Source organism: Rhinoderma darwinii, chromosome 2 (genome assembly GCF_050947455.1).
Source record: "Rhinoderma darwinii isolate aRhiDar2 chromosome 2, aRhiDar2.hap1, whole genome shotgun sequence".
Classification (NCBI taxonomy): Eukaryota; Metazoa; Chordata; class Amphibia; order Anura; family Rhinodermatidae; genus Rhinoderma; species Rhinoderma darwinii.
In genome coordinates, this window is record NC_134688.1 from 418465739 (window position 1) to 418491554 (window position 25816).

Genomic DNA, 25816 nt, shown 5'->3' on the forward strand with positions numbered 1-25816 from the left:
TATATCTTGTATTACAATAATAATAATTTCTGAAATATGATCTTGTGTGTTTTCTTTTGCCTTTAGACCAGTTCAATTTCTTTGATATATTATTTAAACCTAAATCTAAGCTGAAGTCGAGAGATGATATCTGCAATGTATGTAGATTCTCAATTTGCATATCGATTTTTAAATTGGCGTTTAAAATGGGATTGTAGAGAAAGGTCATCCCATAAGGTGACTATAAGGCCTTGTTCACACAGTGCAGATTTTGCATGTGATTTTTAAGCCAAAACTTGGAACAGAACCTGAAAAGAAGAAATCTATAAAGGAAGGCCTTAAAGCGTCTCCTCTCCTGGATCCAATTCTGGTTGTGGCTTAAACGGCATTCAAAATGTGCACTGTGTGAACAAGGCCTAAATGCTCACAAGGATAAAGGAGATCACTAGAAGGGGAAAAATGTCAAGGAAACCTTAAAAGACGGAAGTATTTGGATGAGCTTATGTCCATTAACACCAGGGGTTGTGAAGAATATGGCCGCACCTACGGCTTTAATTGTAATTACATCTTCCACATTCGATGTTCAAAATGCACATTCTATATAATTGTGGTTTAGAACTTTCACAAAACAACAAAAAGTTTGACAATTGGTGGTGGCTTTGCCAGCACTAACATTATTTCTTAGAAAAAGTTGGTGTATTTCCGACTTTATCTCTCTTACCAAAAATATTAGATGACTGCCCTAATAGCAATTTCCTAATCTTTTGTTAATACCGGTGGCCCTCCCATTGGCAACAGCAATAAAAAGTACTACCAATGAGAATTAGAAATTCCCTACCAACAGATTGTTTGTCATGAACCTACGATCAAAGGTTTAATTTAATGTCTATACGCTACTGTGCACATGATAGGGGAAACTAAGGGGGATTTAAATTTTGGGGAATTGCTGTTTATCCTCCAAAACATTGTCTATAAAGTACTGTATGTGGAATAACTGAAAAGGCTTCTACGTTGTCTTACGCGTTCCGATGATTTGCGGTAGTGAAAGCGGCCACACTAACCTGAGATCACATACAGACTGGTATATTATGTGATATCTTGCAGGGAGGTGTATCTAAGCTGCTCTTTGTATCACGCATAGTGTTAGGTGTGTCTGAGCTGTTCTCCATAAAGTGCTTAGGACAGTGGGGTGTATCTAAAGATCTGTTTAACCTTGTTTTGAGCCTACTCTAGGGGTATACCTCCGACGAAAGGCTGGATGTTATCCTGGCACCCATGTGCTCCACTTGTGGGAAAAACCGTACACCGTACTCTGCATAGGAAAGCGTAGTAAACTATGCTTTTCTACACCTAAAAAAAACACAAACTAAAAAACAAAGCCTGACGGCCCAGCATATTGCAAAAGAACACATTCATTGTGTGCGCTGGGAGCTTCTCTCGCTAAACGTGCAAAAAAACGAGAAGTGAACAGAGCGTATTCTGTTCTATGTTTAGTGCACAGTGTGTTTTATGCATTTTTCCTTCCTCCTGGATCTGTTTTTCAAAAACCTAAGCGATTTAGCTGCAATTTTGCGGTAACGGCTGCAAGAAAAGCTGCTGTTTTTCTGTGAGCTTGTTGCACTCGTTTGTTGTCTTGAGCTGCTGGGATACAGTGGAGGAAGCTGTGGTTTCACTTTCCGTTCCGGGGTTCACCCAACGGACACCTCCGATGGAATCCCGGAACGGAAAGCGAACGGTGACGTGAACAGACCCCTAGAGATCGGTGTGGGTTCTATCTGACATTTATGAAATATCCTGTGAAAAAATTGGTATCGCTGAATCCGTAGAAGTCCGAGCAATTACAATATACCATTATTTAACTCGCATGGTGAACGGCGTAAAAATAAATATTTTTAAAAAGTCAGCATCGTTGTTTTTTGGTCACTTTAAACGCAAAAAAAATAAAACTTGATAAAAAAAAATCGTATGTACCAAAAAATGGTGGCAATAAAAACTACAGCTCATCCCGCCAAAAAAATAAGCCCTCGTACCGCTCAATCGATGAAAAAAGCTAAACGTTATGGCTCCCTTTTTTTTTTAACAAATTGTTTTTTCTTTGTAAAAGTGGTAAAATATGAAATAATTTTGTTCACTATTTTCTGTCATCTAAAACCTGGGTGTGTCTTATAGGCCGAAAAATATGGTACATATGCTCACGACCCCTGCTGAACAACATAATGAGACAAAATGTATAACATGGGGCCAGGTGGTAGGCTGTGTATGTTAGGGTATGTTCACACGGCCTATTTTCGGACGTTTTTCGGGTCGTAAACCAAAAAAATGGCTGAAAAATCTGAAACAGAACGCCGCCAAACATCTGCCCATTGATTTCAATAGGAAAAACGTTGTTCTGTTCCGACGGGCCGTTTTTTCGCGCGGCCATTTGAAGAACGGCCCCGTAATAAGACGCCCGGTCACTTCTTGGGAAGTTTTTGGAGTTATTGAAAACCGCTCCAAAAACGGCCATGAAAAACGCCGCAAAAAACATCTGAAAATCAGGAGCGGTTTTCCCTTGAAAACAGCTCCGTATTTTCAGACGTTTTTAGTCTAGTGTGTGAACATACCCTAATACGTTTTGTCTCATTATGTTACACTATCCCTATGCTGATAGAAATTTGGATTAAGCTATGCATGTATTATGTAGCTGTTTACGCTGTATCAACGGGTTGTGAGCATACGTGCGTTTGGGGAAAAGCTTTCTGTGCCCTAATACACATATATATTGCTATTATTCTGTATGTCGTCCCAGTCCTACCACCCTCCATTAGGTTTTATTATTTTTCTCTTTTCTTCTTTTATCCTCCACTTTATGTTTTTGTTGATGTATCTTTACAATAAAGCAAGTTTTGTAGTTTTCATATACTCTATATTGTCCTGTATATGTATCCGCTATATTGATTGTCTCACACGGGACACCAGTAATATTGCTAGCATTACGCCTGTATTCTATAGGTTGTCAAGCTCCCACTCCAGTTAGGCCTCATGCACACGACCGTAAAATCGCCCGTAGTTACAGGCCCATTCATTTCTATTGCTGACGGACACCTCGCCGAAAAAAATAAGACATGTCCTATTTTTTTTGTTTACGGATCGTGCTCCCATACTTTATAATGGAGTACAAACGGCCGGCTGTACGGGTCGTAATTACAGTCACGGTTGTGTGCATGAAGTCTTAGGGTATGTTCACACGGCTTATTTTTGGGGCGTAAACAGCCTAAAAGGATGGCATATGCGTGAAAATCACACAGCCACGCAGCAAACACTGATGACACACGGAACTCCAACGCGCAAAAAACGCAGCGTGTGAATAAGGCCTTTCTCAATTTTCAGGCAGGCCAAAAGCTTAAGGGCTGGGGCTTTCTGTGCGTGGTCACGGATTGCAGACAGAGCAGTGGAGGATGGCTCCTGCTGCAGCCAGTTGCCTTATGGGCTCAGGACCCCCCCATTTATAAGCCAGTGAAGAAAGACGCTACAAAAAATCTACCGATATGGCAGACTCAACTCGACCATGTATCACATGGTAAGAAATTCATATGAATGGGTGCAGTATTAGGCCGGATTCAGATGAGCGTGTGCGTTTTGCGCGCGCAAAAAACACGGCGTTTTGCGCGCGCAAAAGGCACTTGACAGCTTCGTGTGTCATCACAGCCGCCATCATAATGACACTCCGTTTGGATGTTTGTAAACAGAAAAGCACGTGGTGCTTTTCTATTTTCATTCATAGTTTTATTGCTGTTGCGCGAATCACGCGCGTCACACGGAAGTGCTTCCGTGTGGTGTGCGTGATTTTCACGCATCCATTGACTTCAATGGGTGCGTGATGCGCGAAATACGCACAGAGAACGGACATGTCGTGAGTTTTACGCAGCGGACTCACGCTGCGTAAAAATCACGGAACTGTCTGCATTGCCCCATAGACTAACATAGGTCCATGCGAGGCGTGTGAAAATCACGCGCGTTGCACGGACGTATATCACGTTCGTCTGAATAAGCCCTAAGGCTGGGTTCACACAAGCATGTTCGGTCTGTAATGGACGGAACGTATTTCGGCCGCAAGTCCCGGACCGAACAAATGGCAGGGAGCCGGGCTCCTAGCATCATAGTTCTGTACGACGATAGGAGTCCCTGCCTCGCTGCGGGACAACTGTCCCGTACTGTAATCATGTTTTCAGTACGGGACAGTAGTTCCACGGAGAGGCAGGGACTCCTAGCGTCGTACATAACTATGATGCTAGGAGCCCGGCTCCCTGCAGTGTGTTCGGTCCGGGACTTGCGGCTGAAATATGTTCCGTCCATTACGGACCGAACATGCTGGTGTGAATCCAGCCTAATACTTCCCATTTGATAACATCTGATCACTTGTGTGTCTTTCTTCTAACACGTTGTCCAGAACTTATTTAACTCCTTAATGACCGGGCATGTTTGTACCTTAATGACCAAGCCAGATTTGTCAAATCTGGTATGTCTGACTTTATCAGAGAATAACTCTGTGAAAGTTTTGAATATCCAAGTAATTCTGAAATTGTTTTTTCGTCACATGTTGTACTTTATTTTAGTGGTAAAAGTAGACTGATACGATTTGCGGAAATTAATAAAAAAATAGAGAAATTGAAGAAATTTTGTAAAAATGATCATTTTTCCCTATTTTTAACTGCAATATGTCACATATGTACACACATACTGCACAATTTTTTTAATTAAATATATATTTCCATCTCTTTACTCTATTTTGGCAGCACTTTTGAAAAAAAAAATTTTTTTTGGAGCAATTTGGAAGACTTACAAATTTAGTAATAATTTTATACATTTTGAAGTACATTTTGTTTTCCTGCACCAAGCCAGGTTTTCAGAGGCTCATAGCTGTCAGAATGGTGGAAACCCCCACAAGTGACCCCATTTTGAAAACTACACCCCTTAAGGTATTTATTAAGGGGTGTTGTAAGTATTTTGACCCCACAGTTTTTTTGTAAGAATTCATGCAAAGCAGGCGTAATAAAATTAAATTTCACTTTTTTCATAAAAGTATCACTTTGAAGACCGATTTCTGTGTAAAGTGACCATGAGAATGAAGAAACACACCCCAAAATCTATCACCCTGTTTCTCCTGTTTTCAAAAATTCCCCGATTGTGACCCTAATGCATTGCTTGGACACACGACAGGGCCCGAAAGGGAGGGAGCACCCGGAGGCTTTCAGGACTCATATTTTGCTTGAAAATGTTTTAGGCCCCACTGTACATTTGGAGAGGTTTTGAGCTACCAGAGCGATAGAAACTCCCCATAAACGACCCCATTTAGAAAACTAGACCCCTTAAGGTATTTATCTAGGGGTGTAGTGCGTACTTTGACGCCACAGTTTTTTGCTAAATTTAATGCATAGCAGGTGAAAAAAAAACAAAAAACACTTTTTACATAAAAGTATCACTTTGAAGACCGATTTCTGTGTAAAGCGACCATGAGAATGAAGAAACACACCCCAAAATATATCACCCTGTTTCTCCTGTTTTCAAAAATGCCCCCATTGTGACCCTAATGCATTGCTTGGACACACGACAGGGCCCGAAAGGGAGGGAGCACCCGGAGGCTTTCAGGACTCCTATTTTGCTTGAAAATGTTTTAGGCCCCACTGTACATTTGGAGAGGCTTTGAGCTGCCAGAACGATAGAAACTCCCCATAAACGACCCCATTTAGAAAACTAGACCCCATAACGTAATTATTTAGGTGTATAGTAATTATTTTGACCCCACAGTTCTTTGCTAAATTTAATGCATATCAGGTGAAAAAGAAAATAATTTAACTTTTTTCATAAAAGTATTTGTTTGAAGACCGATTTCTTTGTAAAGCGAACATGAAAATGAAGAAACACACCCCAAAATCTATCACCCTCTTTCTCCTGTTTTCAAAAATACCCACATTGTGGCCCTAATGCGTTGTTTGGACACACGGCAGGGCCCCAAAAGAAGGGAGCACCCGGAGGCTTTCAGGACTCCTATTTTGCTTGAAAATGTTTTAGGCCCCACTGTACATTTGGAGAGGCTTTGAGCTGCCAGAACGATAGAAACTCCCCATAAACGACCCCATTTAGAAAACTAGACCCCATAACGTAATTATTTAGGTGTATAGTAATTATTTTGACCCCACAGTTCTTTGCTAAATTTAATGCATATCAGGTGAAAAAGAAAATAATTTAACTTTTTTCATAAAAGTATTTGTTTGAAGACCGATTTCTTTGTAAAGCGAACATGAAAATGAAGAAACACACCCCAAAATCTATCACCCTCTTTCTCCTGTTTTCAAAAATACCCACATTGTGGCCCTAATGCGTTGTTTGGACACACGGCAGGGCCCCAAAAGAAGGGAGCACCCGGAGGCTTTCAGGACTCCTATTTTGCTTGAAAATGTTTTAGGCCCCACTGTACATTTGGAGAGGCTTTGAGCTGCCAGAACAATAGAAACTCCCCATAAACGACCCCATTTCGAAAACTAGACCCCTTAAGGTATTTATCTAGGGGTATAGTTAGCATTTTGACCACACAGGTTTTTCGCTAAATATATTGGAATTAGTCTGTAAAAATTAAAATGTACTTTTTTTCTGAAACAACATAGAAATTTTTATTATTTACAAGGAATAACGAAGAAAATGCACCCCAACATTTGTAAAGCAATGTCTCCCGATTACGACAATACCCCATATGTGGTAATAAACTGCTGTTTGGACCCACAGCAGGGCTCAGAAGGGAAGGAGCGCCATTTGGATTTATGATTTTGCTGGAATGGTTTTCGTTGCCATGTCGCATTTGCAATGCACTGGAGGGACCAAAACAGGGGAAACCCCCCAAAAGTGATCCGATTTTGGAAAAACCTTCAAGGAATTTTTCTAGGGGTATAGTGAGCATTTACACCCCACGGGTCTTTTGCAGAGTTTATTAGAATTAGGGCGCGAAAATTAATATCAAAATTTTTTCCACTAAAATGTTGAATTTTCTCATTTTCACAAGGGATAAAGGAGGAAAAAAACAAACATTTTTTATAAAGCAATTTCTCCCGAGTACGGAAATACCCCACATGGGGTCATACGGTTTTTCATTAGAAATGAATTAACCCTTTCAGGACTGATCCAGTTTTTGCTTTCTTATTTTAGATTTTCCCTCCCCGCTTTCCAAGAGCCATAACTTTTTTATTTTTCCATCAATAGAGCGGTGGGAGGGCTTATTTCTTGCGGGAGGAGCTGCAGTTTTTATTGGTACCATTTTTTGGTACATAAAAAGTGATTCAAAAGTTGTATTACATTTTTCTTTTAGAGCGAAGGTGACAAAAAAAAACTGAGATTTTGGCGGTTTCAATTATTAAATTTTTTTAAGGTGTGCACTGTGCAAATTAAATAATGGTATATTGTAATAGTTCGGACTTTTACGGACGTAGCGATACCAATTTTGTTCATTTTTTTACATTACTTTAGAAGAAAAATGCGAAAAGGTGTTTTGTTTTTTTAACTTTCAAAAAAAAAATCTCACTACTAATAACTATAATTCTTCTACACATTTTATTAATCAATCCCCTTAGGGGACTTGATCCAGCGATCATTGGATCGCTGGTACAATACACTGCAATACTAATGTATTGCAGTGTATTGTTATTCTTACAGGCTTCTGTAACAGCGCGATCGCTGTTCCTGCCCGTTAGTACCGAGGGGGCCTGCTGTAATACACAGCCGACACCCTCAGCGTATGGAGCGGGCTCAGCATGTGAGCCGGCTCCATACATCAACCACCGCACCATGACGGGCAATTAAGTCATAGTGCGCAAAGGGGTTAATGCGCAGCGGATGGTTCAAAGTGAAAATTGCAATTTTCCACTGATATGCCATTTTAGTGCATAATATGTTGTGCCCAGTTTGTGCCACAGAAGACAAATACCTCATAAAACATTAAGCGGGTTCTCTCGGGTATGGCGGCGCCGTATGTGTAGGCGCAAACTGCTGCTTGGGGACGCTGCAGGGCTCAGAAGGGAGGGACGCCATTTTGCTTTTGGAGCGCAGATTTTGCTTGGTAGTTTTTCTGTTTTGGGTTTCGCTGGTATTTCAGTTTATAATGTGGGGACATATGTAATCTGTGCGGGGTATATCAGGGCATAATAAGAGGGTACAATAATGGGGTAAATAAATAATATTTCATAGATATGTGACTGGTGTCGCACTGATAAATGGCGCCCGATCTTATCCACTTTTGGAACATTTTGCATCGCCATATTCTGAAAGCCAGAACTTTTTTATTTTTTCACCACCGGAGCTGCGAGGGCTTATTTGTTGCAGGACAATCTGTAGTTTTCATTGGTACCATTTTGGGGTACGTGTGATTTTTTTTTTTTATCACTTTTTGTTCAATTTTTTTGCAATCCTGAGCAAAAAACAGGAATTCTGACACCGTTTTTTAGGTTTTCTTTTTGCGGCGCTCACCGTACGCTATAAATGACATTTTTAATTTATTCTGCGGGTTGGTACGATTACGGCGATACCAGATGTATATAGGTTTGGTCCTTTTTTTTAGCGTTTGCACAATAAAATGACTTATTTATAAACCCAAAAAATTTCTGTGTCACCATATTCTGAGAGCCATAATTTTTCTATTTTTTAGTCAAAAAAGCTGTGTAAGGGCTTGTTTTTTGCGGGACGGATAGAAGTTTTTATTGGTACTATTTTTGGGAACATGCGACTTTTTGATCACTTTTTATTCTTTATTTTGGGAGGGGTGGTGACCAAAAAAATTGCGATTCTGTCGTAGTTTTTTATTGATTTTTTTTGGGGTGTTCATTGTGCGGGAAAAATAACATTATAGTTTTATAGTTGGGGTCGTTACGAATGCGGTGATACCAGATATGTGTACTTTTTTAACGTGTTCATTTTTTTTCTATAATAAAAGTCTTATTATAGGAAAAAAAAGCATTTTCTGTTTATAGAACTTGTAACTTTTATTTTTACACTTTTTTTTAAACATTTTTATTACTTTTTTTTAACTTTTTTAACTTGTCCCACTAGGGGACACTTAGACTTGCAGCTTTGATCGCTGCTAGAGTGCATTACACTACACACGTAGTGTAATGTACTCCAACTGTCATTGTGACGTGACTGTCACACTGACAGGAAGCAGAGGAGGAACGGCCGGAGGCTGTTCCTCCGAGGCTTCCGTGCATGGCAACCCGGAGGTCATTATCTGACCTCCGATTGCCGTGACAAGCATCGGTAGCCCCCACGATCACTTCGTGGGGGCTGCCGATGTGCTTCAAACCACTTAAATGCGGCGACGGCAATCCGTCGCCGCACTTAAGGGGTTAACTGCCGAAAGCAGCGGCGATGGTCCGCTGTCCGGCAAGACTGATGTCTCAGCTGTCGGGGACAACTGTCAGCGCGGGTCTGTCACTCTGTGTTTACACAGAGTGACAGTTTGAAATGCGGACGAAAATGCACGTCCTGGAGCGGGAACTAGCAGCCGACCAGGACGTGCATTTTCGTCCTTGGTCGTGAAAGGGTTAAAGAAATATCAAACAGATAAAAACCGATTTTGTGGAATAATTTTGTTTTTATTTGTTTAAAAACAAACCGACATCAAAAAGTATACTGGCTGTAAAAATTGTACATTTTCATTTTAGAAATACATACTAAACTTTACATATTTTTTTTTCTGCATTATACAAGGCATCCATAAGAAATATAAACCATTTGTCACCAAGTATAACTTTTATTTTATTAACAGACACATATTTTATAATTTTTATTTTTAAAACTAGACGCATAGTTAAAACTCTAGACCCAGAAACCAGTCTCTATTTTTCCACTGGAATTCACAGACCAAGTAAACATCTTATTTATCACAAATATATAAAAATAAAATACTTGTTTCCGTGGTGGGGAAGTCATGAGTCTGCTAAGGAATTTGATCTGTGCTCATGTATGGTAGCACTGTCAATGAATGATTTAATTGACTTTTATAGTGCGTATCACCAGCAGATGGCAGAAATCTTGTGGTCAACCTATATTTTGGCAGATCAGGCAATGATGAGCCTGGATACCATCATGATTCTATTATGGTTTGTCCCTCTAACACGGTTTTGAAAGTGGTTGATCCATTACACACCATTATATTTCTAATGTTTCTACCTATTTTTAATATTTGGCAAATTTAGAATTCAAAACACAATTTAGAGCCTCTCCATCCTGTAATGTTAGGTGGGTTCTACTTCAAAACCATTCTTTACCTTGGGTCTTCCTTTCGCAAACAGAGAAATTGTCGCTGGCTAATGGTTGCATAGTTAAGGCACGCTCTGAGGAAGTCACGAGACAAAACGCATCCGTGGGGCTTACGCCCTGACTTCACACACCCGAAACTGGTGGGTTCATCTGTAGCTTCCTCGATGGACACACACGCCGTTTATGTTTACTGGATTGGGCCGTATTCTTGGCCTTAACTTGGCAACCAGTCCAATCGCTGAGGAGACAATTTGCATATAACTTCTTTGATGGACACACTTATGCTCATTGTACCTGGCCTTGTTCTTGGCCTTAACTTGGGAATTATTTCAACCGCTCTGAAGAAAGCATGATTGAGACCAACCTATAAACCAACCCGCTGGCTGGACCTACTGGATCATTATCCACAACCTATGCTAAGCCTCCCTTGATAGGGCATCATCATGGTGATAAGTATATGGTCTGATTAACTTATGTTCTTCTTGGAATATGTAGTCCCTTTAAAATGCAGTTGAGCCTTGAACTGGCTCTATGTCTAACCACTGTGAAAATAAACTTTTGAGCTATATAACGGATTTCATGTAGATCTGCCATCTTGTATTTTTTACACCGCTTGTGTCCCTTGAGCAATTGGCATTATTACCATTTTTCATTTGGGGCTGATACTATTAGTGTATTTTCATTCCATATGGAATTATACGGTTTAGGCCTTATTCACACAAGCGTGTCCGTTTTGCGCGCGCAAAAGCTCCGTGTGGCATCAGCATATGGTGCGTGACTGTGTGATTTTCGCGCAGCCGGCATCATTATGACACTCTGTTTTTATGTTTACAAACAGAAAAGCACGAAGTGCTTTTCTGTTTTCATTCATTTATTTTACTACTGTAGCGCGCATCACCTGGAAGTGCTTCCGTGTGCCGTGTGGGATTTGCACGCACCCATTGACTTCAATGGGTGCGTGCTGCGTGAAACACGAGCAAGTATAGGACATGTCGTGAGTTTTACACAGCGCACATACGCTGCGTGAAAATCACTGACAGTCTGAACGGCCCCATTCACTAACATAGGTCCGTGCGACGCGCATGAAAATCACGCGCATATCACGGACGTATAACACGTTCGTGTGAATAAGGCCTTAGGCTGTTTACCTTCAGTTTTCCGTTATATAGGATTTATGTGCATTAAATCCAATTGTGAACATGCTTTATACATATACCTGATTACTAATATGTGTTTGCTAAAGACACACTTTATGTGTAGAATATATTCATGTGCGTAGTATATGTTTATGCAGGTGACGTTTTTTTAAGTTTTTTTTACTTGTGACCCATGTTAGATTTCACTCGGCCGGGCTTGTGATGTCCATGTTTTTGGATGCAGGATCACACACACACTGATATTTTTTCCTTTTTATCTAAATTTTGCAAATAAACTATTTGATATTTTTATATAAGTGCTGAGCTGAGTGCCTCCTCTTTTACCAGGGTTTTCCTATTTTTCTTCCCCCTCCCCTCTTTTTCCCTCCCCTCCCTTTTTTACATTTTTTATATGAATTGTTACTCCCTGGTTGGCACCGTACGATTTGTACTGAGCTCAGGTGGGTCTAGTAGAGATCCTAGAATCTTTCTTGCCTAATTTATTAAAATCACTTACATTGAGATCCTCCAGATTTGTTCCCCAAAATGGTTCCTTATAAATATTGATTAGGGGCTCCAGTCACATAGACCATAAAACTAACCATTTGGGTATCATAAATGACACTCTCAAGAGAATATATAATATGCTGGCATTTATTGTAACTCATAAAGTGCAGATTCTCTATAAGCACCACAGTTTATTTTTTATTTGCAAAAAAAACAAACGAGTCTTGAGATGTTTTTTAACCCCAAGCGTCAGTTTATCAAAGAAGTTTTTGAATGTGTTTGAACTTGGGGCCGAATGAAGGCCAAACCTAGGAAACCGTGCCGCTATGAAGGAAGTCAATACACTCATTAGTAATCCAAAACTAACAGGCTTCCTCCTATGTAGCAAAAATGTAAGGGTTATGTCATTATTTTCATATACTGTTCCAAAATTGTTTTGTTGTTTATTTCATGGTCTGTACACTCTCTTAAAGTATTTTCTTTTTAACATTTATGGGAAAAAATACATATGTCTGACTCCCTGACTAGAACACTTAGAATTGAAAATAATAGCAACTATTTATCGAGGAAAAAATTGGCAAAATATTTATTCTGTATTAATTCTTGCAGTAAATATTACTAACTTAAGGTTAACTAGCATCTTCTTTTAACATTTTATTTATTAAGGGTTTATTTTTAATTATAAGTGATGCTGTTAATGTGAAACATTCAGCAATTTATATCCATATTCGTGTTCCTTGCATGAAATAAATATATATAATATATATATATATACACACACACACACACACACACACACACACACACACACCTTTTTAGAGACACCTGCCCTTTCATGATTGGAGCTTCCCTGTATGAAAATTAGACATATGACACCGGAGTACAGCATAAAATCAAGTGAGTGAGTTTTCCCCAAATTTGATTTAATATTAATGGGAAAATCGAGCGATCTGACCAACTTCGAACCAGGCATGGTCATTGGTGCTAGAAAAGCAGGGGCTAGTATTTAAGAAACTCCAACCTTGTGGGGTTTTTTCGTGCAACGGTGTCGAGAGTATACCAAGAATGGTGTGATCGAGGAAAAACATCCAGCGAAAGGGGATCCTGTGGATGTGAACAACTAGTCACCAAAAGGGGTTAGGCTTCCCTAAGCATTGTGACCAACCAAGTCCATTCCTTCATGACAGCTGTTTACCCTATGGCAGAAGGACGCTTTAGCGTCAGCTGCGAGAAGCTATCCTGTGCGCATTGGCCAATATTCCTGCAAAACGATTTCAACACCTAGTAGAATCTATGCCACGACGAATGGCTGCGATTCTGAAGGCCAAAGGAGATCCAAGACGCTACTAGATGGATGTTTCACCATTCAGTGTATAAATAAATCTAATATATATTATATTCGCTGACAGATGAATTGAATAACATTAATTATCTCGCTATTATGGCATCTGTTGAGGGGTGGGTTATATTAAGTGTAAGGATCTGAGGGTCTGACGAGGGTCAAATTGTAATGGGGTCAGAGCATCCCCAAAACTAGCAAATCTTGTTAGGCGTTCTCGGTATCCAATAGTTCGTACCTACCGAAAGTGGTCCAAGAAATGACAACCGGTGAACTGGCGCCAGGCTCATGGGCGCCCAAGGCTCATTGATGCACATTGAGAGTGGAGACTATTGTAGTACATATTACTGAAAAAGTTAATGCTGGCTATGCTTGCTGGAAAAACAAGTTCCAATCCATGGAGGCTGCGATCTAGCTAATTTTTTTAAATTTCTAGTTTTAAAGGAGATTTTTGGTCTTTTCAATTCTGGTGATTTTATAGAGATATGTGCATGCAGATTAGATTTAGGCATAAGTGGTATGCATGAACGCTTTACATATTGAACTTTTATTTTTTAGAACTGTGGTGCATCTAATTTTCTGTTTGGGTCACACTTTAGCCACAAATATCAGTTTTATGAATGACGGTGCCTGTGCGTGTACGTTTGTAGATGTGAAAAGTGTGAAAATCGTTCTGCTACCAGAGGCGTAAATGTCCAAAAACCCTGGCAGCGAAAGGGTAAAAGGATCTTCAAATAACATCTTGGTGCCAGATAGCACCAGTAGACCTTCAGAGGTCCTGTCCAGCATGCCTCGATGGGTCACAGCAGTTTTGGTGGCACAAGGGGGACCCAGTCAATATTAGGCAGGTGGTCTTAATGTTACGACTAAACATTGCTTTTATATATATATATATATATATATATATATCTGCTGTAAAATGTATATATATCTCAAACTGCACAATGGCCAGGAGAAGGAAGAAACCCCACCCAACAGATCTAGTTTTGGTGAAAGATTCACTCAATGATGTTGTAAATTCTTTTGGGACAACATTTTTTTCTTTATGCGATATTTATACATGAATGCCAACCATTTTTATATTTAGGCACTTTTGTGGAATTACCTATTAACAGCTCATGGTTCTTTCTTGGTATTCAAACTGAGCAGCACATTATATCCCATAGTTCAGACTCATGGCTCCCCATGTAAGAACACAGAATAGTGGGTATATAAATCTTGATGCCAATCAACTGGGAATATAGAGATATAACATGCCAAACACTAAAACAAGAATACTTTGGTCAAGCAATAAGATATCTTTTCCAGTACCAAACACGAATGCGGACATATCATCAACACTGTAGACTGAAGTAGCTGTTTTATTTAGATCACTTTGCTTAGAACATGCCATGTGGGTAATAGTAAGGCAGAGAAGTCCCTTACATACAGAATAAGAAAACGAATTTTCAAAGATCCTGTGTAACAGCGAAGTCTCATTAAAGGTGCTGGGTTACCATCAGGTGAGCCTCAAAGTTTTTACATGGAATGCCAGTTGTTTAAGGCTTCTGTATGAGATCAAACTCAATACAGCTAGTTATTAAGGAACTACTCTTATACAATAAATATATTTCCTGTCTGAAAACACAAATAAATTGAAAACTGCAAAATTGTACAAAGCAAAATGCTTTACAAGGAGATCTGTGCATAATTTGTTGTAGAGTAAGATTTATGGGGACTACAGTGCAAATGATTGATACTGATTCACATTTATCAGTAGTATCCTGTAGATGGCAGTATTGGTGTGCTGAAGTCATATGAACTGCTCACGACCATAGATCAAAGTGCGAATAATCACAAACCACACAAATATCTGTGACATGCATACAATTTGAATGATATCATTATTCCCATTGTGTATTAGACCACTGGGTAAGCCTATGGCGTATAGTACCCTACCGCTCTGCCAAGAGATTTGCATGGTTCCTGACTTTTGACTCAATCAGTTTATTACTTTTGTGACTTCATCTTAATGTTTAACCGTCCCCTGTTGGTAACCCAGCAAATTAAGTGCATTATTGCAGATTAAAAAAAAAGGTAGGTAATTCAAGTTGTGGCATCAGCCATGCTCTATATTAAACGTTTAACAACTATACCTTTTATATAGATAACATATCTAACAGGACATAGCCAACCAAACAACTATTAAAGAGAAAGCATATATAGACTACCAACTGCTGTAATAGCTGTGACTAAAATATCACGGAAGTGATTACGAAACTTGTCATTATATACACACTGCCTCTGTCAGGAAGGATCATTTGTATGCCCTGTGCAGAATTCAACGTGGTTTCCCAACATTACAAAAAGGGGTTTCCTGGTCCCTTTAGGATAAAGACTTTATATCTGGGAGCGGTCGGTTTGGTGTACCAAGCAATAGGTATTAACCTAGTCTTTGTCTGAATAATTGCTACCCTGTTCTTTCTCATTCCATACAAGAGGCACTAGGAGGTTTAGTGGTTAATGAATGAACAACAACAATTCTTACAAGAGGTAACACTGAGTATTTAGGGTGATAACTACAGCTAACCTACCATTAGTACTATACCACTGATGGCAATAATGACATTAAATACTGTTTTCACAGTGTACAAAGTTAAAACATGCCAGATTCCAATGCACTTCAATAAAATGACTCCGTATTGGTTATATTTAAGGAGGACCTATCACTAGGTCATATAAGTTGAACTGGTTTACTAATAGTTCTGTCTCCCTGATTCCAGCACCGTTTTTCTTTTTTTCCTGGACTTCCCCTATGGCCCACTGTTGTGTTGGCTGCCTCTATATTAAATTGCTTTTGTTAGTCAACAGAGTATCAATTACCCTTAAGCTGTCTTGCGCTGATTGGTCAGCATCAAAAGCAGGGAATCTAGCTCCACCCAGTTGGCTAACTACAGCAGATTAGTATATAGGGAGCCAACATAACAGAGGGCCATATCTCTGGAACGGGGGTTCGGGAAAAAAGAAAAACAGCACTGGAATCAGGGAGACAACACTATGCAGGTCCTAGTGACAGGTCCTCGTTAACAAGGCAAAGTAGACATAATGGGTGGAATGCATTAACTTTACTACTCGTTTTCTGCTGTAGAAAAGTCGCAATTTGTGGTAAAAAACGACACCTTTTGTGCTATTTGCGTCGCTCACGGCACTTTTCTTAAACATGGGCTTAGTTTAGCAAAAGGAGTGTGTCCACCAGCGGGCAAACAAATTTACTATAATTTACACCAGAAAGCATAAATTACAGTGCAAATCTACCCAACTCCTTGCTGGCGTGGGTTTGACTCTGGCCGATGGTCAATGGTGAGCCTACTTTAGAAAGAGGCGTGCATCTCTTAATACTTTGGTGCATCTTACACAAGCGATCTATATATTAAGACTGACGTATGAACGGTCAGTCGTAATCTAATCTCATGTTTTCTTCAAGAAAACCCTAATAGAAGTCAGAAGATGATATGGGATAATTTCATGTAATGCAAATTCAAAGCCATGTCACCAGAGGCTAAGGCAAAATGTTGCCAAGTTATTTTCCAAAAATTACCTAAATCCATTTGGGACAAGGCGAGTTGGTCTTGGTTAGTACTCAAAGTTCATATATACAATGGGCAGGCAGCTTGTTTTTTTACGGCAGCTATTAAGATGGTTGTATTGTTAACCAGACAGTGGTGCTATTTACAGTGCACAGTGGTCCACAGGAAGTAGTAACACCTTCAATTTTGTCTACTGTATAGTGCAAGAGATGGTGAAGACAATTTTGTCTTGGAAATAAGTAATTTTAGCACTTGTAAGTAAATAAGTCCCTGTGAGTGGTTGACTATGTCATTGCATTAGACAGTGGTGAACAGCAGGTGTAACTAGGCAAACCAGATGTAACTATTGTTTTGTAGCTTACTTATGACCATGAATGTCTAGGTAGTCACTGTCTTCTGGTGATTATAAATAGACCTTCATATAGTTTACAGAGGAACGATCTGGGACTGCACTTTAAAATTATAATGTAAACCTGTAATTTATCCAACGTGAAAATATCCCAGCAGTATGGAATGACATATCGTAGAATATCGAGGAGCAAAATCATTGGTCCCAAAAAGAGATTAGCAAATAATATCACCTAATTCACAGGTTTAATAGTTTATAGAATATCATGGGAGATCCAATCAGCAAACAATTCTCTACAGTTTGGCAATAATGATTCTCAAACGTGGCAAATTAATTTGTCTAAGGGCTCATGCACATGGTAGTGCCATGTGCACAGAGCCCATATAACTCAGTATGAGCTACGGGTCATGTGATTCCGTGTCTGTCAGATGCTTCTAAGGCCAGATTCACACGAACTTCAGGAAACGTTTTTCACATCCCAGGTGCTCCCGTGCGGGTTCCGTTTTCACGTATCCCCATGGACTTAAGTCTATGAAGGAATCCATGAAAACTGCACAAAAGACCCTTGAAACAACGGCCGTGTGAACGGCCCCGTTGAAATACATGCGTCCGTGTGACGGCCGTTGTTTTAACGGCCGTCACACGGACGTACTCTACGTTCGTCTGAATTCGGCCTAAGGTAGAATACCTCAATATATATATATATATATATGACATTCAATGGACTATCCCATGTATAATCTTTTGTCGCGTTCTTACGGAATCTGATAGAGAAAAAAATCTCTATGCCTTTATAAGATATCGGAGTAGAGGGCTCATACAGGTCTATGGCAGCTCTTGTATGGCTCCATATAATACGGCCGTGTGCATGAGCCTTAAAGAGGCTCTGTCACCAGATTTTGCAACCCCTATCTGCTATTGCAGCAGATCGGCGCTGCAATGTAGATTACAGTAACGTTTTTATTTTTAAAAAACGAGCATTTTTGGCCAAGTTATGACCATTTTTGTAGTTATGCAAATGAGGCTTGCAAAAGTCCAAGTGGGTGTGTTTAAAAGTAAAAGTCTAAGTGGGCGTGTATTATGTGCGTACATCGGGGCGTTTTTAATACTTTTACTAGCTGGGCGTTCTGATGAGAAGTATCATCCACTTCTCTTGAGAACGCCCAGCTTCTGCCAGATCACGCTGTGACGTCACTCACAGGTCCTGCATCGTGTCAGACGAGCGAGGACACATCGGCACCAGAGGCTTCAGATGATTCTGCAGCAGCATCGGCGTTTGCAGGTAAGTCGATGTAGCTACTTACCTGCAAACGCTGATGCTGCTGCAGAATCAACTGTAGCCTCTGGTGCCGATGTGTCCTCGCTCGTCTGACACGATGCAGGACCTGTGAGTGACGTCACAGCGTGATCTGGCAGAAGCTGGGCGTTCTGAAGAGAAGTGGATGATACTTCTCATCAGAACGCCCAGCTAGTAAAAGTATTAAAAACGCCCCGATGTACGCACATAATACACGCCCACTTGGACTTTTACTTTTAAACACACCCACTTGGACTTTTGCAAGCCTCATTTGCATAACTACAAAAATGGTCATAACTTGGCCAAAAATGCTCGTTTTTAAAAAATAAAAACGTTACTGTAATCTACATTGCAGCGCCGATCTGCTGCAATAGCAGATAGGGGTTGCAAAATCTGGTGACAGAGCCTCTTTAATGCTTCCTAATTCACGTATTCACAAAACAAACTGGGCAAAGTTGGATACATAAACTTCAATTCATATACAGATACATCTGGGGCTGCAAGTTCCAGCTTCAAATCATCACACTGGAACATCTAGAATGCTCTATGTTGTCGTAGACTGTACAACCTAAAACTCATATACATGTAGATACTACGGGCTAAACCGTGTTCCACTCATTCTGAAACTGATTGCCTAAAGGTTGTTCCATCTCCAGCCACTTCATCTCCTGGACATCATGTCTACCTAGCCTGAACAACAATAGATGATATGTTCCTATCAAATCAAATAGAAAATTATAATCAAACCCACCACCTGCTCCCACCAGATTGTGCCAGCATGTTGTTTTATATTCCATACAGTTCAGCCACAGAGTAGAAAAATACTATGTGTGAAGCTGCCATTTTGCAGTAAAGCTAGTCATTTCAGATTGGGCTGATTTACTGCATAATATTCTAATACTGTGAAAAGACTCTAAGGGTATGTTCACACGCGGCTAATTTGTTAAAAACCATTTCTGCAACTGTAAAATCCATTCCATACACCAAAATGAAGTTGTTTCTGCAGCATATGCATAGATTTCTGAATCCCATTCAGATACAGAAGGTTCTTCAACAAATCCTCCATGTGTGGATATACCCTAACGCCTCATGCACACGACCGTTGTGCCACTCGGGACGTTTTTGATGGCATCCGAGTGGCACCCGATAGCCTTCACGGACTCATTCACTTTAGCGGGTGAATAGGGTCCGTGAAAAATTATCCGAGTCTCCGATCCGAGGAAAGATAGAACATGTCATGTCGTTCCTCGGATCACTGACGGGACTCGGCCGGCGCACACGGTCGTGTGCATGAGGCGTAAATAGACTACGTTTACTCTAACCAAAGTACTGAGGGACCCTGATGTTCATCATAGGTGTTTACTTCTACTAATAAGAATTTTTTAAGTCTTTTCTATTCTAAATAAATGTATGCATTTTCAAACTGACTCTATAGTAATAATATTTAAATGCAGCCACGTAACAGATGCATTATGAGTGCAGTCGTCTGGGTATTATGGGAATGTCTTTGGAAGGACAGCAGGCAAAACATAACATTTTCTCTGTGGTAACATCCACAGTTTACACAAACTACTGACAGAATGTCCCCAATTTAATCAGACATCCATATCTTAGGATACTCAGAGTGCTCGAATAAAATTTACGAACACATTAGTTTGGTCCACAGGTAAAAAATAACAAACTACAAGAAAGTTAAAGACAACTCTGCTTTATAGGCAGAGACTCACCAATTGGCAAGTGACTTTTTCTTCTCCTTTGACAAGTAACACTGTGCAGAAAATATAAAATACCACTGTCTAAGTGGGCAACACTGAGGCTTTTTTTTACAATTTTAGTAATCTCTTCAATTCTCACATCTGCAAGACTTCACATTAGAGATTTTCATCAAATATTGGATAGAATTAGTCTAAATGTAGCATATCATGTCTATTTAGAGAGATATGGACTCATTTTGCATGGGCTTTTATTGGCATATGTTTTGCTTAATTTCTGGTTATAAGAGATCATGTCATTGATAGTCTTCACATTCAACTTTTCTGTTGACTTTCTCATTAGATCTATGTGTGTGTGTGTGTGTGTGTGTGTGTGTGTGTGTGTGTGTGCCCTGTACACACAAGTGACACTTTTTTGTTCCTGAGCACTAAGCAAATTTATGTATAAGTGCTTATGAGCAATTTCTGATAGAAATATGATACTACTCTATTATTCCTAAAGCTATATGACTAGTAATATTTGTGAGTCAGTAATGCAAAACTTGTGATCTGAATTATGATGTTTGTTGCTGCCCTGAAATAATTTGGTGATAAGTGCTACAGGGTGAAAAGAAACGGTGTACCACATCTCCAATGTATCTCTATACCAGAAAATACATAGAAATGTCCCATATATTCTTGGCCTACGCTCAAGTGGTTAGGTTAAGGGTAGGATCTTATTAGAAGTCACCACAGATCCATCATATTGCTGTTTCACGCTGTACAGCTTTTCCACAATTCTCCAAGGCCTACTTGCAATGTGCACAATAACCCAAGGATACCACAAAGTCTTTGTTATGGGGAGGGCTCGAATTTGTGACTCGCATTTCTCACCCAGGAGAGTGGGTTTAAATATCGATCGTGGTCTTTGTCAGACTCTGGTTGACTCTGTGCTCTCTCTGGTTTGTGATTGGTAGAGGGTGGTTCAGGCTGTTGAACAGACATAGTCCTTCGAAGGTGGTTCCTTTTTCTTAGAAATTCAGGCTGTGTGTGCAATCCAAAGCTACACTTTCTCAGGATCATCCTGGAGTTGTTCTTTTTGGGACGGGAATGATGACTAAATTCCAGAGTAGCCAAATGAGCCGCATATCCATCACTAATAAACTAAAATAGAACATAAATGGGGAGTGTAAATCATATCATAACACATCATACAATTTATAGTCAAAGTTAACAATTGGATAATCAGTAAAGTTAAATTTTAGGAAGGTTAGTCTAGAAATATAACATGCAATATTTTATATACTATTAGATTACTATTAGAAATTGGATACTTCTCCTCTCTTGAAAATATAATGTTCTACTACAGATGTTTCCTCCCTTAACTGATCTCTAAAGCTGACATATACCCAGATGTATGGCGTGAGATGTTAAATAAACATTTACAAAAAAACATACACCTCTGACAGGTGCCTCCGACGGATGCTATCTGTTGCCCAAGGACTCCCATGTTAAATTTTATTATACGTTTTTTTTTACTGGATGGCTGTGACAGATGACTCTCCGTCGGCCATTTTTCCCTGTAGACTCCCATGTTAAAAAACGTACACGTTAACATATATGTTTTTTTACTGGATGGCGCAAGATTGTATTGAATTGATGTAATGATAAATTTTATAATGTAACACAATTAAAGAAAACGTAAGGCTTCGTTCACATCTGCGCTAACATTTTCCGTTCTTCTGTTCCATCATAGAGACAGAAGAACTAAAACACTGAACTGCCGGAGCCATTGCATCACGGACAATATGGGCGCCTGATGGAACCGATTGACTTTAATGGATTCTGTCATGTTTCCATGAGGGTGTCCGTCATTTTACTGGAAGAAATAGCGCAGCATGCTGCATTATTTCTTCCGAAATTTTTTACCGGATCGGCCACGGAGGTCACAAACGAAGCCTGAGTTGCAGATGTGAACAAAGGGTGGACACATATTTTCCTACACAGGTGTCAAAATAATGTAAATAAATGCCATATGTTAGATGTCATGCACACAACAGCATTACAGATCTGTACCACTTCCATGTGGTATGGTTCCATAATAAGGCGACAGTGTTATCCTATACAGACTTGCATACCTACAGTGTGATAAATCCCATATGGATGTCTAAATTTCCTCCCGAGTAGTCAATGGACAGTGAAAACTTGATGTGTACGGATTCAGTTAAAAAAAATTCCGTATGGGAAATGTATTGTACCATTTCATCCTGAAACTGCAGCTACATCAATGGGAAAAAAGAGCTTCAAACAAATAGTTTCTCTCTGTTTTCATACAGTACCCATATTAAACTCATACTGAAGAAATAGGGTACCACGCAGAATGTCAGTGATGAAGTCTACACATCCGTACGGAAGATCTTATGGTATCGTATTGTTCATGTGCATGAGGAATTATAGAGACGTGGGATTATCCTTGAGTCAAATTATGTAGGTAAACATAATTTTTAGCAAAAGCGTCAATAAATGATTAGACTTAAGCAAATACCAAATAAATACCATTTATTTATCAGTATTTATTTGGGATGCATATATTAACAAATAAAAATGTATACCATAGTTACCTGACACTGATTCTGATACTTCTTAGCTGGACGTCCCACTATATAGATTTGAGCTGACGATAATCCAAGAACATTGTAAACAGAAATATCTTTCATTGAACCGTAGGCAGCACTGATTTTAATGTGACACTAGATAAAATAAGAAACACTTATTGCAATTATATATAATGCATTATATACATATATATACATATATACACACACACACACACATATACACACACAGACACATACATATATACATACACATATATATTCTATTAGTTGACTGATCTATAGGTGACATCGCAACTTGAAGCTGCTATCAAACATTCTCCCCCAAATCTATTATCAATATACCTTGGATTTTCAGAACAACTCATCAGACATATTTTCCTGCATAAATTATTAATGATATGTAATGGTAAAGGTACTCATAAACTTATACTGAAGGACAAATCTGGAAGGACATCAGTTGCCAGTCTACAAATTACAGCAAATCTTTATCCCAAAAGACCATCAATGTAAATCTAATGAAGCAGTATGTAAAATAATTATAATCTTTATTTCTACAGAGCCAACATTTGTTTAGTCCACAAAGAATGTATTTGCTCCCACCAGTCCGTGTCCACTTTGGGGCTCAAAAATTATTTTATTTTTCTCAAGAATTCATACATTAAAACCAATTTAATAGAATGTTAACTTAAAGGGGTTTTCCCACGTTCTGACAACTGATGACCTATCCACTGGATAGGTCATCAGTATATGATCGGTGCGTGTCCAATACCTGCACCCCACACAGATCCGCCACTCCGACTGCCTCTGGGCACCGGATAATATTGCTGGAAGCAGATGCTCCGGCCAAAGAATAGCGGCCGTACTGCAGTATCGCATTCAAGTGAATGGCAGAACTGCAGCTCAGCTCCTAAACAGCCGCTATGCAGTGGTCGGAGCCATCGACTTCCGGCTCCAACCACTGCATACCATTCCAAACATCCGGTGCACTGAGGCAGCCAGAGTGGCAGATCGGTGCGGGGTCCGGGTGTCAGACTAAGTCATATACTGATGACTTATCCTTTGGATAGGTCATCAGTTTTCAGAAAGTGTAAAACCCCTTTAAATAAAATGTCTGTCTTAACACCAATGAGATTTTTAGGTCCTTCTAAATTTGTGCTGTCTGTGAAGATAAATGTGTCTGGATTTTTTGTGCTGTGTGGTTTGAACCTTTTCCTCCCTCATGACTTTCCTACATGAGATACAGGAGACATTCGGTCACAATGGAGACATAGGCTCGCTTTGTGAATTGATAGTGTCTCACTAGAGGGCTCTCTCTACAAAGACTTGTACTTCATGTTTGTGTCGGGATCAGACAAATTGGGGCATTTTGACTTACTATGGAGCCATCTGGGATCTTTGTGCCACCCTATTGTAAATTAAATATATTCACAGTTTAGACTGTTCACTCTAGCATATTGGCTTCTGTTTATGAACTCAGATGTGATCAGTAACAGCTCGATCCTGCGTCTCAGAGACACGCAGGACCTGCTGACATTTAACCCGTTAGTCCCGCTGACCTGACGGATACAGGTTTCAGCGATAGATACAGCTGCTCCGTATACAGGATACCAAGCAGCTGGATCTCAAAAAGTCAAAAAAATTGTAATAAAACGTATTTAGAAAGTTGCACAAAACACACTGATACACATTTTTATTAAAATAGTCTTTAAACATAAAGCTCAGCTCAGATAACTGTCTCAGATCTAACCTGTAATTCAGGTTGATAGGTGATTTATACAGAACACTAGAACATAGTTTACAATCAGAAATTCTCACCTCTTGCATGAGGTTTCGGAGGAATATAGTCTTCTGACGTAAGGGGTCATGTACAAGACCATCAGAAAAAAAGATCATTCCCTGGGGAAAATTGTGCTGGGACAACCAGGACACCACTCTTTGCTTCTGCATGTCTGGACGGCCAGTGATGTAAATTATTAGATACCCAAGATCTTGCCAGTGCCTGAAATTATTGTAACATAGAGAATAACGACCAATCAAGAAATACTTTGGTACAACATGTAGTTAATATAAAATGAAAATTCTGACTGACAATAATTTAAGTGTATTCTGAAATCTGCCTCTATATTGAACTGGATTTCTGTGATATCTTGAAACTGAACTTTATAATTGTCACCTATTGCTTGTGTACTATAGGGCTGTAACAAATTCCAGACATAGCAATATAACTTTACCTGACCACATCCACTGCTCCAGCCCTGACTTTAGGATCACTGCCCATAATGGACACACTTGCCGCAAAAGAGCCATCTATGCTGAAAACGACACACTCCATCCCTCGAGGAAGCACAGTCAGGTAACTTTGTGCACTGCTCTGATCTCCCCTGTCGACCAATAAGAAAACAAACAATCTATAAAAGTCTGAATGAAATATCAATTATTTATACGGCAACATGCGGGCAACATACTCTAGAGTGCTGCCCACAGAATGCATTACCTGCCTCAGATACACACATATGTTAGAACTATAGGTAAGTTTTCCCATCTTTGGGAGTAACCGGAATACCCAAAGAAACCCACTTGAACATGGGGAAAGCATATAGACAACATGAAGGTTCTGTCCTGGGTGGATTTTCTTGAAAATTAATATTTTTTTGTCATAGCCCAACAACTGTTATACATCATTGAATATAAATCTGATATTTATGGACTAAGATATAAATTGGATATTATTAATGCAGATTGTCATCTGAATATGCTGCTACAGGTATGGATGTTACAGCTATAGGTCCGAGCTTTAGTAGCCAAAACAACATAAAAAAGTTTGGCTCATAGGCTCGCTGAAAGAATACACCGGGCTCATAGTTATGAATCCGGTTTATTCATGAGTGGAACGCCCGCCTCGCTCCATCCTTCTGCACTGTGACAGGCTGCTGTGATACTGCTCCCCTCATGAATACAGCGGAATCGCAACTATGAGTCCGCTGTATTTTTGTATCTTTGAGCGCTCCTCTGAGCAAAATGCACAACATTTTTTGTGCCCTTTTGGTCACTAC

At 39.7% G+C, this 25816-nt stretch overlaps 1 protein-coding gene across 1 annotated transcript in view; it reads right to left on the bottom strand.

Moving 5' to 3' along the window:
* Nucleotides 1-20146: 20146 nt before the first annotated feature.
* Nucleotides 20147-25816, bottom strand: part of PITPNM3 (PITPNM family member 3) — a 261407-nt gene continuing 255737 nt past the window's right edge. The window contains exons 15-18 of the mRNA XM_075854250.1: nt 24995-25144; nt 24579-24762; nt 22767-22895; nt 20147-21309 (exon numbers count right to left, since the gene is read on the bottom strand). Coding sequence (XP_075710365.1) covers nt 21001-21309; nt 22767-22895; nt 24579-24762; nt 24995-25144 — 772 coding nt within the window. The 3' untranslated portion in view covers nt 20147-21000. The remainder of the gene's footprint in view (nt 21310-22766; nt 22896-24578; nt 24763-24994; nt 25145-25816) is intronic.